This window comes from Hyperolius riggenbachi, chromosome 3 (assembly GCF_040937935.1).
Source record: "Hyperolius riggenbachi isolate aHypRig1 chromosome 3, aHypRig1.pri, whole genome shotgun sequence".
Classification (NCBI taxonomy): Eukaryota; Metazoa; Chordata; class Amphibia; order Anura; family Hyperoliidae; genus Hyperolius; species Hyperolius riggenbachi.
In genome coordinates, this window is record NC_090648.1 from 435,903,717 (window position 1) to 435,923,694 (window position 19,978).

The 19,978-nt window shown below is 44.2% G+C and overlaps 1 protein-coding gene across 4 annotated transcripts in view; it reads left to right on the forward strand.

Moving 5' to 3' along the window:
- DDX11 (DEAD/H-box helicase 11) overlaps positions 1–19,978 on the forward strand; it is a 176,640-nt gene that overhangs the window by 96,254 nt on the left and 60,408 nt on the right. For all 4 annotated transcript variants that reach the window (XM_068277660.1, XM_068277657.1, XM_068277658.1 and 1 more), the window contains exons 9-11: positions 373–572; positions 9,978–10,130; positions 18,794–18,840. In XM_068277660.1, the coding sequence (XP_068133761.1) occupies positions 373–572; positions 9,978–10,130; positions 18,794–18,840 (400 nt within the window). The remainder of the gene's footprint in view (positions 1–372; positions 573–9,977; positions 10,131–18,793; positions 18,841–19,978) is intronic.

A 19,978-nucleotide genomic window follows, 5' to 3' on the forward strand; every position in this document is an offset into this window, starting at 1 on the left:
CTGTTGCTTCTGTCAGATTTCTGATACCTACTGTAAGTGACAGCAGCATAGGAGAAAGGACATTTATGGCTCTTTTTACTCTGGAAGAAATGTACTTCTTATTTGTATGTGTTTTAAATTTTAAGATTTTCCCAACAGTTCCTCTTTAACATATATGGACTTCTCTGAATAAACTCCCAAATGACCATAGGAAATAATAGTCACCATATTCACAAGGTTCTGAGTGTTCATATGGGTATGTTAATATCTTCAACTCCTGTTTGGGCTGAAGTTATTTTATTTTGCTGTTCAGTTCATGATCTCTGTGCTGTAAGTACAGTATAAAGCAAATCCTTGACCACATTGTAATATTTGTGCATTTCTAATTTACAGAGAAGAAGGGAGAGGAGCCAGAAGGGAAAAAGAAGCGAGGAAGCCGAGTCACGTGCCCCTTCTACAACTATGAGCAGATGCTCTTCCTGAGGGATGAGGTTCTTGTAGAAGTGAAAGACATTGAACAGCTTGTCTCTCAGGCTCGGGAGGTTAAGGCTTGTCCATACTATGCCACCCGCTATGCCATACCAGCTGCTCAGGTGAGTGAGGGAAGCTCAAAGCATTCTGGACTTGAATAATATATCGCTTATAATGTAAGAACCATGCAACAGTGGGATAGCAGAGGCGTCACTCCACCCAAAACTCGTGCCTTCAGACTTCAAGGGAACCTTAAAGTAAACCAGAGATTCCAATATCTAAAGAAGCGATACTTACCCGGGGCTTCCTCCGGCCCCATAAACACATGAGTCCCATGCCGTCCTCCCACGTTCTGGCGTTCAGCCCCGGTAACTTGCTCACTCGCGTCAGTCTGGGTCTACTGCGCATGCGCGGGAGGTCCGCACATGCGCAGTAGACCTACACTGGACCTGACTGAGCTAGTTACCGGAGCTGATCTCAGCTGAACGACAGTGGGACTCGCACATGTTTATGGGGCTGGAGGAAGCCCCGAGTAAGTATCACTTCTTTAGATATTGAGATCTCTGGTACACTTTAAGTGGACTAAAGGCATTCAGATTAACTTAACTGAGGCTTCTTCTAGCCCCCTGTAGTCCTTCAGGTCCCTCGCTATCCTGCCGATCTGCTGCTCTGCCCCTCCAAACGCTGGCTGACTGAGCCCTTTGTCAGCCTAATGTCCAGTTGCAAGTTTTAAGAATTCCTGTGGCGGCGTCACAAGGTTGTTTCCCGCAAGATTTCATGTTGAAAGCTATCGGGAATCGGCCTGTGGTTTATGGCGGCAATCACAGGAGCGAGAGGGACAGCAGACAATGTTTCAGGCTACCAGATACATGGGTAGAAAACACGGTCGTATGCAGTTGTTTCATTCTGCCTAGGCACTTGTCCATGTGAAAGTGGGGGGTGGAGGAAATTGTGCATTCATCTTTTAGAGCCCTCCATACAGCATAAGATGTTTTCTATTAACAACTGGGGCCTTTTTGACTAAAAATTGAACAAACATTAATTTGGACAGGTTGTGTTTTTTTTTGTTTTTTTTTTAAATCAGTTGAGTGTAATGCAAGCAGTGTGCGATTGGCGATCACACAGCTTTTTACTGCATCAAGTTGTGTGAAGCTAGTTGCGGCGGGTTGCTTATAGATCAGGGGTAGGGAACCTATGGCTCGGGTGCCAGATTTGGCTCTTTTGACAATCAGTAAAAAAGGGATGATTCACTAAGCTACACCGCTCAAGCAGCGTAGCTTAGTGTGGCAGCACAAGTAAAATTTTCAAAGTAGTGCACGCTACTGCTGTAACATGCACCACTAACTTACTTGCGCTACCCCAAACGAATGGCTGCTCCAATTGTTCCACTCTGGACCCTGTCAGGTCCAGTGACTTTGTACTTTGCACTTTGATTGGCCCAATAGGCTGCCTGTCACTTGACGGGCAGCCTACTGGGCCAAAGTGCGGGGATCTCGTTCTACAAAGTGAATCAACCCCCAAGTCAGCTAGCTAATTGTACAAGCTGTTAGTCAGTATTTTTCCTGTCTGGCTCTTTGGGAAATTGCTGATGTTGCTGAAACCCAAGAGAAGCTGAAGACATGTCCGCCACTTCCACTGCCCGGTGAATCAACTGTGTAGACATGTCCATGGCAACATGGCCCTTTGCTGCGCATACGCACTGTCCCAGTTTGAAACATATTGTATGGCTTTCATAGAATTACATTCTAAAATATGTTGGGTTTATGGCTCTCTTAGCCAAAAAGGTTCCTGACCTCTGTTATAGATATTCAATCATATTTTTGTTGAAATCTGATCTGTATTCCGTCTGCGCTCGGAGAAGTAGAGAACTTTTGCAAGGTCAACCAGATATCCAGTAGTGTACGCTAGCCTACACACAGAATGAATGACAACGTCTGTGCAATGTCAGCAGTAATGTGGCATGACATTATCAACAGTGTCAGATCGTTGGTCTGGATTATTTAAAATATGTTATTAAAATGGACATAACTCCTCACTCTTCCTCTGGGTCCTAGCTTAGGCTCAATGTTTACTGAGGGCTTTAACGTATCCCTGAATTGGGGAAAAAATTATGGGCTAGACTACCACTTCTTCAGTCTCCAGGTGTTGCTCGTTGTCTTAAAGGACCATCCTGTTCCTCCTGCCCGGTCCTCTTTGTCACATGCCCTCTACTTGCCAGACTGCTTAGTGCCTACCAAACTTGAGCCCACAGACCATCCTATCTTGCGGATGCAGTCGATGTGCTGGAGTAGCTGGAATTGGGCAAACAGACATGCCAGGATTTAACACCTAAAACACCAATGAACATGGTTCATTCTGTGGTACAAAAACCAGGTATATAGCAATATAAATGACTTTTTTTGTCATTTAACAAATACAATATTAATATCTACAGAAAAATATTATAAATCATAATAACAAAATGGTAGCAAACAGTATGACATCAAAAGGAGAAAATTGGTAGGGGTAGGTGGAACAAATACTTAGGTTTTGGAACAAGTCTGAGTCCAGTTTGTGGAAATGTAAAATCCTTAGTCCATGTATGTAGGAGTTTCAGCTTAGCAAGTTATCTCCAGAGGCCCCTTTTAGAAGTTGTCTGTATGCTGGATATTGGGAGATTCAACATGGCCGCCATGCTTGCGCTTTTTGAAAAATCTGGCGGGAATGGGAGTCCTGCCCCTAGGCTGGAAGCTGGGCATCCCCTGGCTTCGGAAGGGAAAAATTGGTCTTGAATGTGTTATGCATCTTCATTTTGGGCATCGCTCAACGCACCGCATACAATAATAGTGTATTTGTGACCAATGCAAAAGATGCAACAATTTTTATACCAAACCTTATTTTCCTCAAATGAAATATTAAAATATTAACCTTTTATTTGATAACCAATATTTACACGTAGTTACGCAAATCATACAAAGTGTCCATGTGACGGGCATGATGCCCAGAACTTGGCGACATGCTTTTTATAGGGATGTTCAGATCTGTGTAGGCACTCAGTGGCAGAGCTTGTTTCATCGGCCTGTAAGCTTCTTGATTGGTTAATGTTGAATAAATACCAGATAAGTACCCTAGACAACAGTCCACTTTCTGAACCAGTGACTGCCTATGATGTAAACTGTAATCTTCTCAGGCACATTCCAACTGGTAGTCATACATCACTTGCTGTATGGGCAGATCGCCCATGAGACAGATCCCTCTCTGAACATATATGATCTGTTACCTGCCTATACACTGCAGACCGATTTTCAATAGATTTCAGCATAAAATCTATTAGAAATCGGCCTAACTCTGCCACCCCCGCCACCTGCCTGGCTGTCCTTCAAATGCCAAAGTGTCCCCCCCCCCCCCCCCCCAGGTGCCGGTGCCTATGCTCAGTAAGGTCTCACATGCCCCTGGTGTCACGTGGTATCGATGTATGAAGGCATACCGCCTTTCACGATTCAATCCATGCAACGGTCCGGTCCATCTGACAAAGACAGGAGCCTCAAATCTCGAAAGTAGTAGACGACCAGCACTGGAAGACTTTTAAGTTGATTCCTTTCATTCACTTCAAATAGTGCACAAAGATAAGCCAACATCTGTATAAGCCATCAGATGTACCGTAATTATAGCTCTTAAGTATAGCTCTCCATGCTGCCAAAAGCAGTGAGTACACTACCAGATGAGATGGGCAGTGTCACACTGCGGCATGTTCCAACAAAGATCTGCCGCCATTTCGGGTGGTATCTACGTCCTTTGTCAAGTGGGTAATGGTGCCACGTGGTACGGCAGACACCGGAGGAGGCCAGGAGTCAGGCCGGCGGAGAGAGGGTTGGACATTTTTACACTTGGGAGATACCGACCGGGGTACGTCTTTCTTCGGGGTATCAAATGCCGTTACCCTAGCCTAGCACACCCAATGGAGCACTTGCGGCCGAGATTTTCCAGCATATCCGATCAATCCTTTCGACTCATTTCAGCCAGGAATCTTTTCGATGTTTTGGCACCAGTTCTCTTCCGATTCGATAATATTTTCAAAACAAAAGGTCGATTAGGCCACAATGTCAAGTGATAAAGTGGCCATTCATGGTTAGATTGCCTTACAATATGGCAAACAGACCAATCTGAATCTGATTAGAGAGGGTTTGAATCCCCCATACACTGTACACACATTTTCAATAGATTTCAGCATGAAGGCTATTAAAAATCTATTGAACTACAGCATTACAGGTCACTTTTCTCACACAAAGGTAACATCTGGTCACTAAGCTTCTCAGATGAGATGGTATCCTCACATTTGTACCTGGAAATCAACTTAAAAATAGTATGTTCATTCAATGAAAAATGAGAGGATGGCTATATTTGCAGTTGCCCCACCGGTTAGACCACCATACTGGCTAGGCCCTTCCTGCACATCTAACCACAGGGGTCGGTCAGAGAAAAAAGGAGGGAATCCCTCTGGCTCGGGACCCATTGAGAAAGATGAACACACTTTCTTGGCATATTTGAAGCTGGATGTCCAGTACCAGAGCCGCCAAAGGAAATTGGTGAAGAAGAAAAAAACATTTTTGACACAGAACTATTCCCAGTGGATGGGCAATCCTCGTCTTTGATCTGCAGACTTCTACATGTGATCTTACAAAGGAGTTCAGAAGGCACCAACTGGTAATGAAGATGCGCCAGCAAGTCAGCCAGCACTGTTAGCCTCTGCAAAGCTCTGAAATATCTATCTGGTTTCATTAAATCGTTATAATTATACTCACAGTGTCAGTGTCCTTATCTTCATAAAGTTTGCAAATCACTCAAATTTTATTACTTATCAACAGAAGACAGCAGTCCAGGAGATGACCTCTTCACCTCTATCTGAATTTGCCTTCTTGTTGACCATGAGAATGCAGTTCTGTGGAGCCTCTCACTGCCACCCCTCTGGTGTGTGTCCTTTTGAGTCTCCTATACACAGTTTTCCATCCCTTTGGTCTTCCTTTGTCTACTTGCAGCCTGTTAAGCCTGGTAAAACGGACGAGACTGACAAGTCTATTTCTGAATCACAGCTTTCTAGTGAAGTGACAGCGAAGAGATGTGCTCTCTGTTCAGTGAAAATTTCCTGTTCATCTTCAAAGCCCCCTCTGATAGCCATGCACCGAACGATTAAGGATGAATCTCCTGTTATATTTTAAGATTTTTTTGTAGAAGGGATGAAATCTGAAATTTCCTTTGAGATTTAGAGGCCTTCTCTGGGTTTCATCTCTGGGTTCCTACTCTCATGAGGACACTGAAAAGATACAAAGTGTTTAATTTAGCTTTTTTTTTTTTTAAAGATAATATGTATAGTTTGAAGCAGGCCATGTGTGCATCGGTTTTTCTGTTTCGACCCCTGGCAGGTTAGATCATCATTGTCTAAAATCAATCAGAAGTATTGATCGGACAGGATGGAAATTTATGTTTGATCAGGGGTGGGGCAGGAAAGGCGGTCGATCACTTCGCCGTAGTGTTGCACTGCATTAAACAATGCAACATTGCAGTTTGATTGATATTCATCAAATCGGTGTGCTGTGTATGGTAGGAATCACTCACAATCGGATCAGATTCTGATCAGAATGATCTATCATTTTGCCGTATCAGGGGTAAATTGAAGTGTGTATGGGCACTTTAAGCGCCACACTTGATAATATGGATATTGTAGAGGAACAAAAATAACTTTTTGACATTGATGTGTCAGAGCCTGGGAGAGGATATAAAGTATTTTATACTAGTCGACCTAAGCCCCTTTTAAAAACGGGCTCTAGGTCTTTTACCGCCGCATGTCAGTGCGTGGGCACGCGCTTGCCACGCATACACGCCTGCCCGGCCCCCTGGCCCGTCCTCGTCCTAACGGCTGTCAGTGCGGCACATGTGCAGTAGCGCAAAAGCACTGACACCGGGACATGGGACACAGAGACACAGGCAGATTATTGTATAGGACTAGTTTATGCACATTGCCAAGAAATTGTGACCATAGTAAAAAGTGGATAATTCCTGTGAGAATGGTTGTTTTTGTTTGTTTGTTTTTTGTTTTGTTTTTTTGTTGGTCTAAAACAGGGGTGCCCACACTTTTTCGGCTCGCGAGCTACTTTAAAATTTGCCGAGGCCAAGAGATCTACCAACCAACCAAGTAAACAATGAGCATAACTGGGGAGCGTTCGCTATGCCGTAGCGTGTGCAAGTTATTTTTTAACATACGCTACTACAGCAGCACAGTTTGATGAATTGAGTCCTATATCACCTGCAGCTCGTGTATCATAGTGATGAACAGATGAAATCTGATCTTTACTTACTTGTAATACAATAGGCCAGCATTTAGGACCCTGCAGCCTGACTTCTGTCAGTCCTGGTGGGATCCTTATCACTTCACTAGTGTTGCTGAGAGTGGAGGGGGCAGGGAGACGGCTAATCAGCATTCTCTCCATAATGTCACTTATAACCTGCAGGATCTCTGGGTCGCAGACACCCAGTTAGGAGGGAGGGGGAGGCGGGCAGTACATTACACAGGAGTTATCTCCTGCTCTCCGGGTCAGAGCACAGCCGCAGCACGTGTCTGTCAGAGCCTGTGAGAGGGACGGAGAGAGAGAGACGCTCGGAGAATGGAGGGAGCCACCTTTCCAGGAGCAGGCATCGTTCTTCTATTGTAGCTCCACCCCCAGCCATGACACTGCGTCATGGCAAAGCCGGGCCTCTCAGCCGCGCCTCTCTCCTCCCCTGATTGGCTGCGAGATCAGCAGCCAGCAGCATAATCTGATAGGACGCGGCTAAGCGGCCGTGTTCTACAGCTGCCAGCCACTAAATTCAATGTGATGCGGCCATGAGGCCGTGATCTACCAGACAGGCGGTCGCGATCTACCGGTAGATCGCGATCGACCTATTGGGCAGCCCTGGTCTAAAACCTTAACGAAATTTTCTTTTGAAAAGGAAGATCAAAAATTGTGGATTCTCTGACCTATGCTGGGTCCCTCCCAGGGCAGTGGAGTCGGTACAAAAAATTTTAAGAGTCTGACTCCTCAGGTCATGAAACCACTGACTCCGACTCCAGGTACCCAAAATGGCTCTGATTCCTTTGTCTAATACTTACTAGGGCTGTGGATTTGGTACAAAAATTATCTGACTCTCGACTCAGACTCCTAAGTTTATGAAACCTCCAACTCTGACTCCAGGTACCCAAAATTGCACCGAATCCAACTTGAACTCCACAGCCTTGGTCCTTCCCAGTCTAAAATGACTAGGAAAGATGATTTACAGTTTGAAGATGTTTTTTTTTCAGGCATCCCCTTGATGGAAAAAAAAAATATTATTAGTCTGGTAAGCCCTCTGTACACAAACTAAAGGCAACGGGAAATAGCTGATTGTAGAATATCGGAAACATTTACTGATAGTCTACTACTGTATTTACAGTGATAATTTTAAAAAAAGGAACCCCTTCCTGATGCCTAACCTTAACCACCGCCCCCTGCAACAAACTCCCTTCCTGACTCCTAATCCTTAACCATCCCCGCCCTAAATCCTGTGCAAAAAAACAGAAAATACCGGAGGCGCCTTGGAAGTTTGGATGCAGCCATAGGTGCCATGCAAATGCAAAACCATCCCCTTAGAGAAGATACCTCCTGGGGATGCTATTTTAGTTTTTCTTCTCACTTTTTTAAATTCATTTTTGGTCAGCTGCTCCCACTTAGCAGCCTTGCTTTTGGTGTATATGCAGAGCTTCTGTTTGGGTTCAAGGTGCGTTTGCAGTTTTTTGGGGGGGCTCAGCGCACCTCTGATTGTAGGCCATTCGGAAGCGGCCTGGTGATGCGCTGATCCACCTTTTGCGCAATTTTTAAAGTTCATTTCTTATCTGGTGCAACTGAGGCATTGGTTAGGCTGAAGAAGTAAGATCTGCAGAAGGAGAGTTCAGCAGGGAAAATTGTCTTGAAGATCCAAAATATGTGGAATCCCATGTAGAGAAGAATTTTTATTTGAATCCAAATTTGATGCAACTTTACAAAGATTAGTTGTTAAAAATAATTTTCAACACAAAAATAAAAGGAAATCTAATCTTAAAAGCCCTTCTCATTCTCAAAGGAGACACTTCCAGGAGAAAAAGATGGAAAGAGGTAGACAGAATAGGGGTCAGAAATGCAAGGCTGGAATTATCTTGAACCCTCCCAGTGATAACCCATTTACATCACATTGATGCTAGACACAGGATGAAAGTTGCCGCCTTCTAAAATTTTCAGCCCAGCCCGCAACCTATAAAATTCATCCTGATAAGATAGTCCAACACCACTCCATAATTTAAAGTTCCTTGTGTTGACTCATTCAAGTAAAGGTGCACACAGGCAATTACTGGCCCCCGCAGGGAACGGGTCTAACTTCCTTGATCGACAGTCCAGGGCAGTTCGTTGTACAGAGGTGTCGCCAGCCTAAGGGCTTGCAATGTTTACTGTTGCTATGCAATGAAGATGAGGACAACGGCACTGTGCACGAGGGAGGGGTAAGAAGGAGAACTATGCACTCAGCCAAGAGGATCTGGCACTCCGGATCTCTTGGCAGTGCATCAGGCCATCTGTACACATGCTAGATTATCTGCAGAGATGCCCTGTATGCTTTTTACTCTTATTGACCATGTCAGGGTTCTGTTCTGGCGCTGACCGGGGAAAATCAAAATTAGATTTACTGATGATGCCATGGGGCCTGCCTCTTCTACATACTGTAGTTCAGCTAAGGTCACAATGTCATCTGAAGACACGACATGTGCCATCCAAATCAGACTAGCAGCATATTCCTATATGCAGTAGCCATCTCCACCCATTGTGACTAGGGATGGTCAATGATGTAGGATTATACAAATTCTGTATGAACATTTATGCAGCTTGAAAATGGACAAATCGAATCCCACCAAGGGAGAATTAATCCATTTTTAAGATGCTTAAATTTGCATGCAGAATTTTCATAATCCTACATCAACTCAGAATTATTTGCATCCCTAATTGGGATATCACTTTCTGACTAACTTCCCTTCTCAGCACATCCATTTATCCACTTATGCTGGTGAGGGAAAGTTATGCATGAAGTAATGTCAATATGAGAAGACGAGGCAAAAAACATTTATATTGCACTTTTCTCCTGGTGGACTCAAAGCGCTAGAGCTGCAGCCACTAGGACACGCTCTATGGGCAGTAGCAGTGTTAGGGAGTCTGGCCCAAGGTTTCCTTACTGAATAGGTGCTGGCTAACTGAACTGAAGAAAGACGATGCATCTAGGTACACGTAGGTTTGATGTGCGTGAATTTGTGTGAAGCTTGACAAAAGAATGCAGATCAGGTATCTGGCAGGTCTTTTTAGCTATAGGCTGAAATTTAAGATTGGTAGCATCTACTGTGACTACCTTTGATATATCATCCAAGCTTTGCGCAGTTCATTCATATTACCACTCTCTACAAGACTGGCTGCTTATAAGGACTTACTTCTTATGTGATTGCTGTCTGGGTTTCCTTCCAGCTGGTGGTGTTGCCTTACCAGATGCTGCTCCATGATTCCACCCGGCGAGCTTCAGGAATTAAGCTGAAGGATCAGGTGGTGATTATTGATGAAGCGCATAACCTGATAGACACCATTACAGGCATCTACAGCTGTCAAGTCACCGGTGCCCAGGTGAGTCACCTGACACTTTCTCTCATCATTTCCTGCACTCAGCTTTCAGTCTTACTGTATATAAAGTTCATCTGGAATTAATTTAAGTTTAGTTTTAAAAGGTTTTTATTGAAATGGGCAGATAAGTTTAAATGACAAATTTAAGCCTCTTGCACATGCGATTCTGTTTTTTTTTTTTATATGATCCGATTTTTTATTCCAATTAAAAAACGTAGCAGAATGGAGTACTTTTTTTCTAATCTGAATCAAAAATCGGATTGTATAAAAAATCGTAATCACATGTAGAGGCCTAAAGGTGGCCACTAACGATACAATTTTTTTCATCCAATCTTACTATTTGTATGTAATATAAGGGCTAACTGAGTGAATATATTGAATGGATAATTTAGGCAGTTACCTTCTATTACATAGAAATGGTAAGATTGGATGAAAACAATTTTATCATTAGTGGCCAGTTTAGCCTTACTTGCTGCAACTTGTGACATTTACTGATGCATTGTTCCTTTACTAGTGACTGATTGTGCTTAGGATCATGCAATCAAAAGCCCATGTGACATGTAAAGGTGGCAGGGCAGAGGCAAGAGAGGCTCCAGCCTCAGGGCGCAGTGTAGGAGGGGCGCACAACTCACTCAGCTATCATTCTCCTATTGTGTCTGAAGCAGAGAGAAATAAGAAAAGGGGGAACATGGCACTGACTGCAAGCCAGATAACTAGAGATAAAGGTGTTGGGGGCCCTGGGGCACCTATTATTCTAATAGCAATCAGAGTGTGCCGGCTGGGAGGGATGGGGGTGGGGGGCGCACATTGGTGTCTCAGCCTTGGGTGCTGGAGGACCTTGTCCCGGCTCTGGAAGGTGGAGTTGGAGTGTATAGCAGGAACGGAGTGGAGCAGGACAGCAACAGCATGAGAAGGAAGTGGCTTTAAAGGCATATGAAGGTGTTGGAGGGTATGGCAGAAGCAGAGTGGAGCAGGTCAGCAGTAGCAGAGCAGGAAGGGCCTTTGAAGACATATGAAGGTGGAGTTGGAGTGTATATCAGGAAGAGAGTGGAGTAGGACAGCAATAGCAGATCAGGGAGTGCCTTTGGAGACATATGAATAGTTGGGATGTATGGCACGAGCTGAGTGGATTAGGGTAGCAGAGCAGGAAATTGCTGGGAAGACTTATGAGGTGGAGTTGGAGAGTATGGCAGGAGCAGAGTGGAGCAAGAAAGCAGTGACCCGACCAGGAAGTAGCTTTGAAGACATATGAAGGTGGAGTTGGAGTGTATAGCAGGAGCAGAGTGGATCAGAGTACCAGTAGCAGAGCAGGAAGTGGCTGGGAAGACATATGGACGTGGAGTTGGTGTATATAACAGGAGCAGAGTGGATCAGGGAAGCAGTTACAGAGTAGGAGTTGGCTTTTAAGACATGTGAAGGTGAAGGTGGAGTTTATAGCAGAACAGGACAGCTGTAGCAGAGCAGGAAGTGGTTGGAAAGACATATGAAGAAGAAGTTGGAGTTTGGTTGGAGCAGAGTGTGGCAGGACAGCAGTAGCAGAACAGAAAGTTGCTGGAAAGACATAGGTCATAGGAGGGCAGAGTTGGAGTGTATAGCAGGAGCAGGGTAGAGCTGAGTCAGGCAAAAATGGCGCTGGAAATGTGGGCTCAGCCGGCACCACCATAGACCATTATGTGAATTACGGCTAGAGCAGCGCTTAGTCAGTATTTTGGGCACAGTCAAAATAAAGAGTCCAAATTACGATAAAAACACGTAATTCAGCCGCCATCAATAGCTGAAATCTGAATTGCGTCTTACTGCTTAGTCAATGGCAGCCTGGAGGGGGATAGTGTAATGGTTAAGGGCTCTGCCTCTGACCTGGGAGACCAGGGTTCGAATCTCGGCTCTGCCTGTTCAGTAAGCCAGCACCTATTCAGCAGGAGACCTTAGGCAAGTCTCCCTAACACTGCTACTGCCTATAGAGCACATCCTAGTGGCTGCAGCTCTGGCGCTTTGAGTCCTCCAGGAGAAAAGCGCTATATAAGTGTTTGTCTTTGTCTTTAACCCCGCCAGGACTTTTGCGGGAGCAGAGTGAGACTTTTTCGGCTTTGCCCTGCGACTAAATTTCCAGGCATCTTAATTACATGTATGTGGGTGAAGCAGGACAGCTGTAGTAGCATAGGAGGAAAGACGCATGCCTTAAACAATGGAAGATGCTGCAGTGCAGATATTAATAATGAAATCTATATAATTGCATTATTTAGGCGAGGCAAAGTATAATTGCAATTTCAAAATGTCTTTTATGTCTGTAGTTACATCTTTCAGCTCATTCCATCCATTGACCATATTAATATCGTCCATAAGAAGACTATAGAGCCCCTTTTAGTGATTTTGTTGGCTGTGTTAATTCCACTCCCGCTGCATTCATTTGCTGCTGCCCTTCTGGGTGTTAAGTAAGAAAACAAATAAGCTGAACCCTGTCTGGAAAAGCAATATCTGTTTGATGAAGCCATAATTGGATTTCTGGCTGAGTGATCACATTGTGCCTCTCTCCTTGACCAATTGTTTTTGTGTTTAACGTATCAATGCAGCTGGCGAGCGACACGAGTCGTCTTCGAGTCACGTCTGCCTGTTCATTTACATTTATATAATCCCGCAGATTTGGATTGGCAAGATGCATTTTAATTGGGTGGCGTGCTCGGACCTGCGGGGAATAGCACTGCTGGAAATGATCGATAATTTTACCACTGTGCAGCAGTAACATATGCTGTTACATTCTTCTGAGCTGGATAATGTCAGCTAACAGTCACAGTCTTACATAGTCTTGCTTATAATTTTATTATTTTATTTAAGTAGTATTTTTTTTAAAGGGGAACTGAAGTAAGAGGCATACGGAGGCTGCCATATTTATTTCCTTTTAATCAATACCAGATGCCTGGCAGCCCTGCTGGTCTATTTCTCTGCAGAAGTATCTGAATAACACCAGAAACAAGCATGCAGCTAGTCTTGTCAGATCTGACTTTAAAGTCTAAAACACCTGATCTGCTGCATGCTTGTTCAGGGGCTATGGCTAATAGTATTAGAGACAGAGGATCAGCAGGACTGCCGGGCAACTGGTATTGATTAAAAGGAAATAAACATGGCAGCCTCCATATACCTCTCTCTTCAGTTCCCCTTTAATGAAAATCTGGATGAAAGGATAAAACCTGCCCCTGGGGGGGTACTTATCTCAGGAGAAGGAAGCCCCTGGATCCTAATGAGGCTTTCTCCACCCTCTTCACCCGCCAGGATGTAGCACTAGCAGCTCCCAAATACCACATGCAGCAATATTCACAATATGCGCTGCAGCACAGATGCAGTATTAGCTTTCCGATCGGGTTCAGGCGGAAATAGCCAAGTCCAATTGGGTCTGCTCTACTGCGCAGGGATCTCACGCCTTTGCAATAGAGCAGACCCGGGTTTGGCTATTTCTACCTTAGCCCGATCGGAAAGCTCAAACTGCGCCTGCGCAGGAGCTTAGACTGTAAATATTGCTGTGCGCTACTGCACCTGTGCACAGCTTCTCAACACTTTTCGGGGGAACAAGCACTGGATTTCTGCGGGACAAGTGGAGGGGGGAAGCCTCCCGAGGTAAGTATATCATAGGGGCACTTTTTTCCTTACAGATTTATGTTAGAGAGCCCGAGGTGGGCTCACATACAGTGGCTTGCAAAAGTATTCGGCCCCCTTGAAGTTTTCCACATTTTGTCATATTACTGCCACAAACCTGAATCAATTTTATTGGAATTTCACATGAAAGACCAACACAAAGTGGTGTACACGTGAGAAGTGGACCGAAAATCATACATGATTCCAAACATTTTTTACAAATCCATAACTGCAAAGTGGGGTGTGCGTAATTATTCAGCCCCCTTTGGTCTGAGTGCAGTCAGTTGCCCATAGACATTGCCTGATGAGTGCTAATGACTAAATAGAGTGCACCCATGTGTAATCTAATGTCAGTACAAATACAGCTGCTCTGTGACGGCCTCAGAGGTTGTCCAAGAGAATATTGGGAGCAACAACACCATGAAGTCCAAAGAACACACCAGACAGGTCAGGGATAAAGTTATTGAGAAATTGAAAGCATGCTTAGGCTACTAAAAGATTTCCAAAGCCTTGAACATCCCACGGAGCACTGTTCAAGCGATCATTCAGAAATGGAAGGAGTATGGCACAACTGTACACCTACCAAGATAAGGCCATCTACCTAAACTCAGAGGCCGAACAAGGAGAGCGCTGATCAGAAATGCAGCCAAGAGGCCCATGGTGACTCTGGAGGAGCTGCAGAGATCTACAGCCCAGGTGGGGGAATCTGTCCATAGGACAACTATTAGTCGTGCACTGCACAAAGTTGGCCTTTATGGAAGAGTGGCAAGAAGAAAGCCATTGTTAACAGAAAAGCATAAGAAGTCCCATTTGCAGTTTGCCACAAGCCATGTGGGGGACACAGCAACCATGGAAGAAGGTGCTCTGGTCAGATGAGACCAAAATAGAACTTTTTTGGGCAAATGCAAAACGCTATGTGTGGCAGAAAACTAACACTGCACATCACACTAAACACACCATCCCCACTGTCAAATATGGTGGTGGCAGCATCATGCTCTGGGGGTGCTTCTCTTCAGCAGGGACAGGGAAGCTGGTCAGAGTTCATGGGAAGACGGCTGGAGCCAAATACAGGGCAATCTTGGAAGAAAACCTCTTGGAGTCTGCAAAAGACTTGAGACTGGGGCGGAGGTTCACCTTCCAGCAGGACAACGACCCTAAACATAAAGCCAGGGCAACAATGGAATGGAATAAAACAAAACATATCCATGTGTTAGAATGGCCCAGTCAAAGTCCAGATCTAAATCTGATCGAGAATCTGTAGCAAGATCTGAAAACTGCTGTTCACAAATCCTGCCCATCTAATCTGACTGAGCTGGAGCTGTTTTGCAAAGAAGAATGGGCAAGGATTTCAGTCTCTAGATGTGCAAAGCTGGCAGAGACATACCCTAAAAGACTGGCAGCTGTAATTGCAGCAAAAGGTGGTTCTACAAAGTATTGACTCAGGGGGCTGAATAATTACGCACACCCCACTTTGCAGTTATTTATTTGTAAAAAATGTTTGGAATGATTTATGATTTTCGTTCAACTTCTCACATGTACACCACTTTGTATTGGTCTTTCATGTGGAATTTCAATTACATTGATTCACGTTTGCGGCAGTAATGTGACAAAATGTGAAAAACTTCAAGGGGGCCGAATACTTTTGCAAGCCACTGTAATTGAAAAAAAAACATAGGCCACCTAATCCGGGGGGCTGGCGGATCAGGTAGCCACCATCCACGCCGCTCCTGAGGCACGCACGGTCCCACTTTCACTTTCGTGACCTCAGCCAACCTTAGAAGTTCAAGCCTCCTGTCTGAACAGGGGCCTTATTTGGATTCAAAACTTTAAGTTGAGCTTCTCCCCAAATAATATTTCCTTTCAAGCTATACCAGTTGCCTGGCAGTGCTGGTGATCCTGTGCTTCTTATACTTTTAGCTATAGCCCCTGAACCAGCATGCAGCATATCAGCTGTTTCTGACATTTTTGTAAAATCTGACTGGATTAGCTACATGCTTGTTTCTGGTGTGATTCAGATGGTTCTGCAGCCAAACAGAACAGCAGGATAGCCATGACACTGGTATTGTTTAAAAGGAAATAAATATGGCAGCCTCCATATACTTCTCACTTCAGGTTCCTTTAAAGGCAAACATCACTAAAAGAAATGTAAAGTTGAAAATGAAAAATAATGTTCAGGGTGCAAAAAGAAGACTCATAAATTAAAAATCTTGTCACCTAAGAGGCTGTGATCCCAGTGGGGATGTAAAAAGCCCTCACCACTCAGAGCTGAACCAATTACAGTCACACCAGCAGCACAGAACTGGCTTTATGAGAAAACCATCAGCTAGAAAATCCCAACATATGTTTTAAAAATTAATTCCAATGCCTCTCTGCTTAATGTCCTATTTCCATCCCTGGCTCTTCCGTACGTAGCCTTAAAGAGAACCTGAACTGAAAATAAAAAGTCAAAATAACCATACACAGGTCATACTTACCTCCTGTGTAGTCTACTCCTCAATCTCTTTCTCCTCTCCTGCGTCCCATTTGTCCCCTGTGATCAATGGATTTCTCCGTCCTCCTCCATTTTAAAAATGGCCATTACCCTCTAACAGCTTCCTGGTCAGCACATTGTTAAACTGTAATATCATCCACTTGAGCCATAGGGAAACATGGACATTACCTTGTACATTCAGTTGTAACTGACAGCTGCTGATAAATAACTGACAGCAACTGGTATATTTCAGTTCTGACAAAATATTGTCAGAACTGGAAGGGGTCACTGTAAGAAGAAAATGGTGAGCTTCTGAAAGGAACTGATGGTGAGGTAAGTATGTAATACTGATTTGCAGCTACATCACGTGTTCATTTTAAATAATTTTCCTCGCTTCAGGTTCCCCTTTAAAGTGTAATTGTACTTTTCACAAAATAATAACCGAAATTGGTACATCAATGCCACACAAGTCATTTGTGATTGAGTGTTAAAGAGAACCTGAATTAAGAGGGATATGGAGGCTGCCATATTTATTTAAACAAAATCAGTTGCCTGACCGTCTTGCTGATCTCTTTGGCATCAGAAGTGTCTGAATGATACCCAGAAAGACACAAGAGACGGCCAGAGCCGGGACAAGGTCCTCCAGCACCCAAGGCTGAGACACTAAAGTGCGCCCTCCATCCCTGCCACCCGATCCAACAAACACTGATTGGTATTACACTAAGAGGTGCCACAGAGCCAACAACCTCCCCAACACCTTAATATCTAGTTATCTGGCTTGCAGTCACTGCTATGTATCCCCTTTTCTTATTTCTTTCTGCTTCAAACACAATTAGGAATGACAGCTGAATGAATTCTGCGCCCCCTCCTACACTGCGCCCTGAGGCTGGAGCCTCTCCAGCCTATGCCTCGGCCCGGCCCTGGAGACGGCACACCACTGGCTGCAAACAATTTTGCTGTATTGGATCAAGTACACTACATGTTTCGGATATTACATCCTTCCTCAGGTGTCACCTGAGGAAGGATGTAATATCCGTAACATGTAGTGTACTTGATCCAATACAGCAAAATTGTTTGCAGCCAGTGGTGTGCCGTCTCTTGTGTCTTTCTGGGTACTTCCTAAAGCCGTGGGAGCAATCCGGCTGGGACAAGGCACCGGCTTTAGTTACAGGTTTGTCTGACCTGTTGGACGCGCTCTCCAGGCATCTATAGTGTGTGGGTGTCTGAATGATACACCTGAAACAAGCACGCAACTAATTTTGTCAGATTTTTTTGTCAGAAACCTCTGATCTGCAGGCTAATGCTGGGAAAACATGGTTTGTTTCTGCTACATTTTACCATTGGGGGGACAGCGGCTGGGGGTCATTCGTGTACGATAGTTGTCGTGTTAGCGCCGCACACCCGATCGATCACGTGTGACTGATATTTTACAGCATGTCCGATTGATGTATTTGACTGATTTCAGCCCCAAAACAGTCAAATCATCAATTGGGTCAGACATGTTGCGGCATCGATTGTTATCCGATTTGATTAAAAATCGCATGGTCGACCGGCCCGCAAATTCGCTAGGTTTATGACCACCTTTACATATAGAATTTCCTGCTAGAAAAAAAAAAGGTGGTTGGATCGTCCCGGTGTGCATATCCACATTGGACCGATGTACTAATTGATTCTATTGTTCAGGGAATCTGAAGTGAAAATAAACCTATGATATAATGAATTGTATGTGTATTACAGCTAAGAAATAGAACATTAATAGCACATTGTTTCTAGTACAGGAAGAGTGTAGAAACTTCAGTTGTTATCTTTGCAAAAGGGCTTCTCTGAGCTCTCCAACGCAACTTGGGTCACAGTTTTCTGGAGCAGGTATACATCAAAAAAACAGCCAGAGACAGATTTAGATGAAATTTTTACTGCAGGGAAGTTAAAAGGGTCATTAGCTCTGCTTGTGTTATGGTTTAAAATACATAGAGTGGCTTGTAATTGCAAATATGACAGAATTATGCAATGTTATAAAAAAGCTATATATCTAAAAATTAAAATATGTGACTATTTTCTTTGCTATTCATGTTCTATTAATTATCAGTACTGTACTACGCATACAAATCATTACATTGTAAGTTGTTTTTTTTTTCACTTCCGTGTCACTTTAATACAAATGCTGAGGGGGGGATTCAGCAGATGAACTGGAACAGAATGTTCTTCTAGCAATTAAGACATCTCTGCACAATGGCACACGGAGTGTAATTGACTTCACTGCCCTCCTCTTTAGGGTGTCTTAGATAGCAGGTGTCTATCTTGCTTTGCATAGGGAATGTTTCCTTTTATGTTGGGATGAAGGGAGGGAGGTTAGGGCCCGTCGGTGATGTCACCCCCTGCTTTTCAATTGTCACCACGCACAAACAAGTGGTGGCGATGGCCAGTGTGCCGCAAGCTGTAGACTAATTACTGTGTCTTTTCTGATTTGCTGTGGTATATTTTTGGCTGGGTTCCACTATTCTCCGCTGATACCAAGACTAAGCTGTCTCTGTGTCTCTCCCTCTCTCTCTCTCTCTCTCTCTCATTACAGTTGTGTCAGGCTCACTCCCAGCTGGCTCAGTACATGGAGCGATACAGGTACTCTCTGTAATGATACCATAATTGGCACTGTAATCTGCTTTCTCTAACGTGTTCATTTCCCTAGCTATTTTCTTCCATTACGGAAGATGACGGCTCGACTCTCGCGTTCCAGCTGGGGGTGGATAAAGCCATTTTGTTTGGTTTGTGCAAAAAGCTTGTCCTCCTTTAACACTTAGCAATACCCTTTTGATGTTGCTGCTTCACTGATGTTCTGCCAGCCAGCAGGGCTGCTTTTAAACCTATGCGCACTCGCCGAGTGTGTTTGGCATTAATACTCTTGTCTGAAGAGCCGCAAATAAAAGGCAGCTCTTCTAAGAAACTAACATTAAAGGATAACTGTACACATAAACACGATTAACTGTTTGATCCCTTAGGGTGTTAAAAATAAAATTTGACCCCCTACCTAGGATGTCCAGATACAAAGTTCTGGCCATTGTAGTAAAGGACGCCCCTGATCCACACTGGTGACTGTAAACAATAGTGATGTCATCTTCTAGCTTTCCAAATAAGCCAGGAGGTGGACAGGAAGTGATATTTCTGCTAATCTACGTAGATATTTCAATATCAGTGCTGTAGACTGCTAGGAAGCCCCTCCTCTTGGTTACCTTCTAACTTATTAAGTGGCAGCACTATGCTTACAACTGCCAGTGGAGGGGCACTTGGCTACAGTGGACAGATCTTAGAACGGGTCCAGTTTATTTGTTTCTGTTGCACTTTGGTGGGAAAACAAATAATTGGCAGCCTACTGGTAAAAAAAAAAAAAAAAAAAAAAGTATTTACTCCCCTGGCAAGATCAAACACTCATTAGAAAGAGTCCTAATGCACCTTTTCCAAGTTAGGGGGTGTTGAAGAAGGGGTGCCCCCATGTGGTTGGTTGTCTCCTGGCATTCTCTGTTACTATTAGAAGCCTAGTGGTATCTGTAGTGTCCTGTGTCAGTCTTAGAGTCTCTGCAGTACTGCTTTCAGAGTTCGGGTTCAGTCTTCCCTCACCTGTGCATTGATGGCGATTTGGTATTGCCCTTGAGAACTGCTAGAGATCTCTAGCACTTTAGGCTTGACATTCCTAAGCCTACAAATCCCCTTCCTCTCAGCCTCAGTGAATGTTCTGGGTGGAGGGTGCTGGGATTCCTGCCAT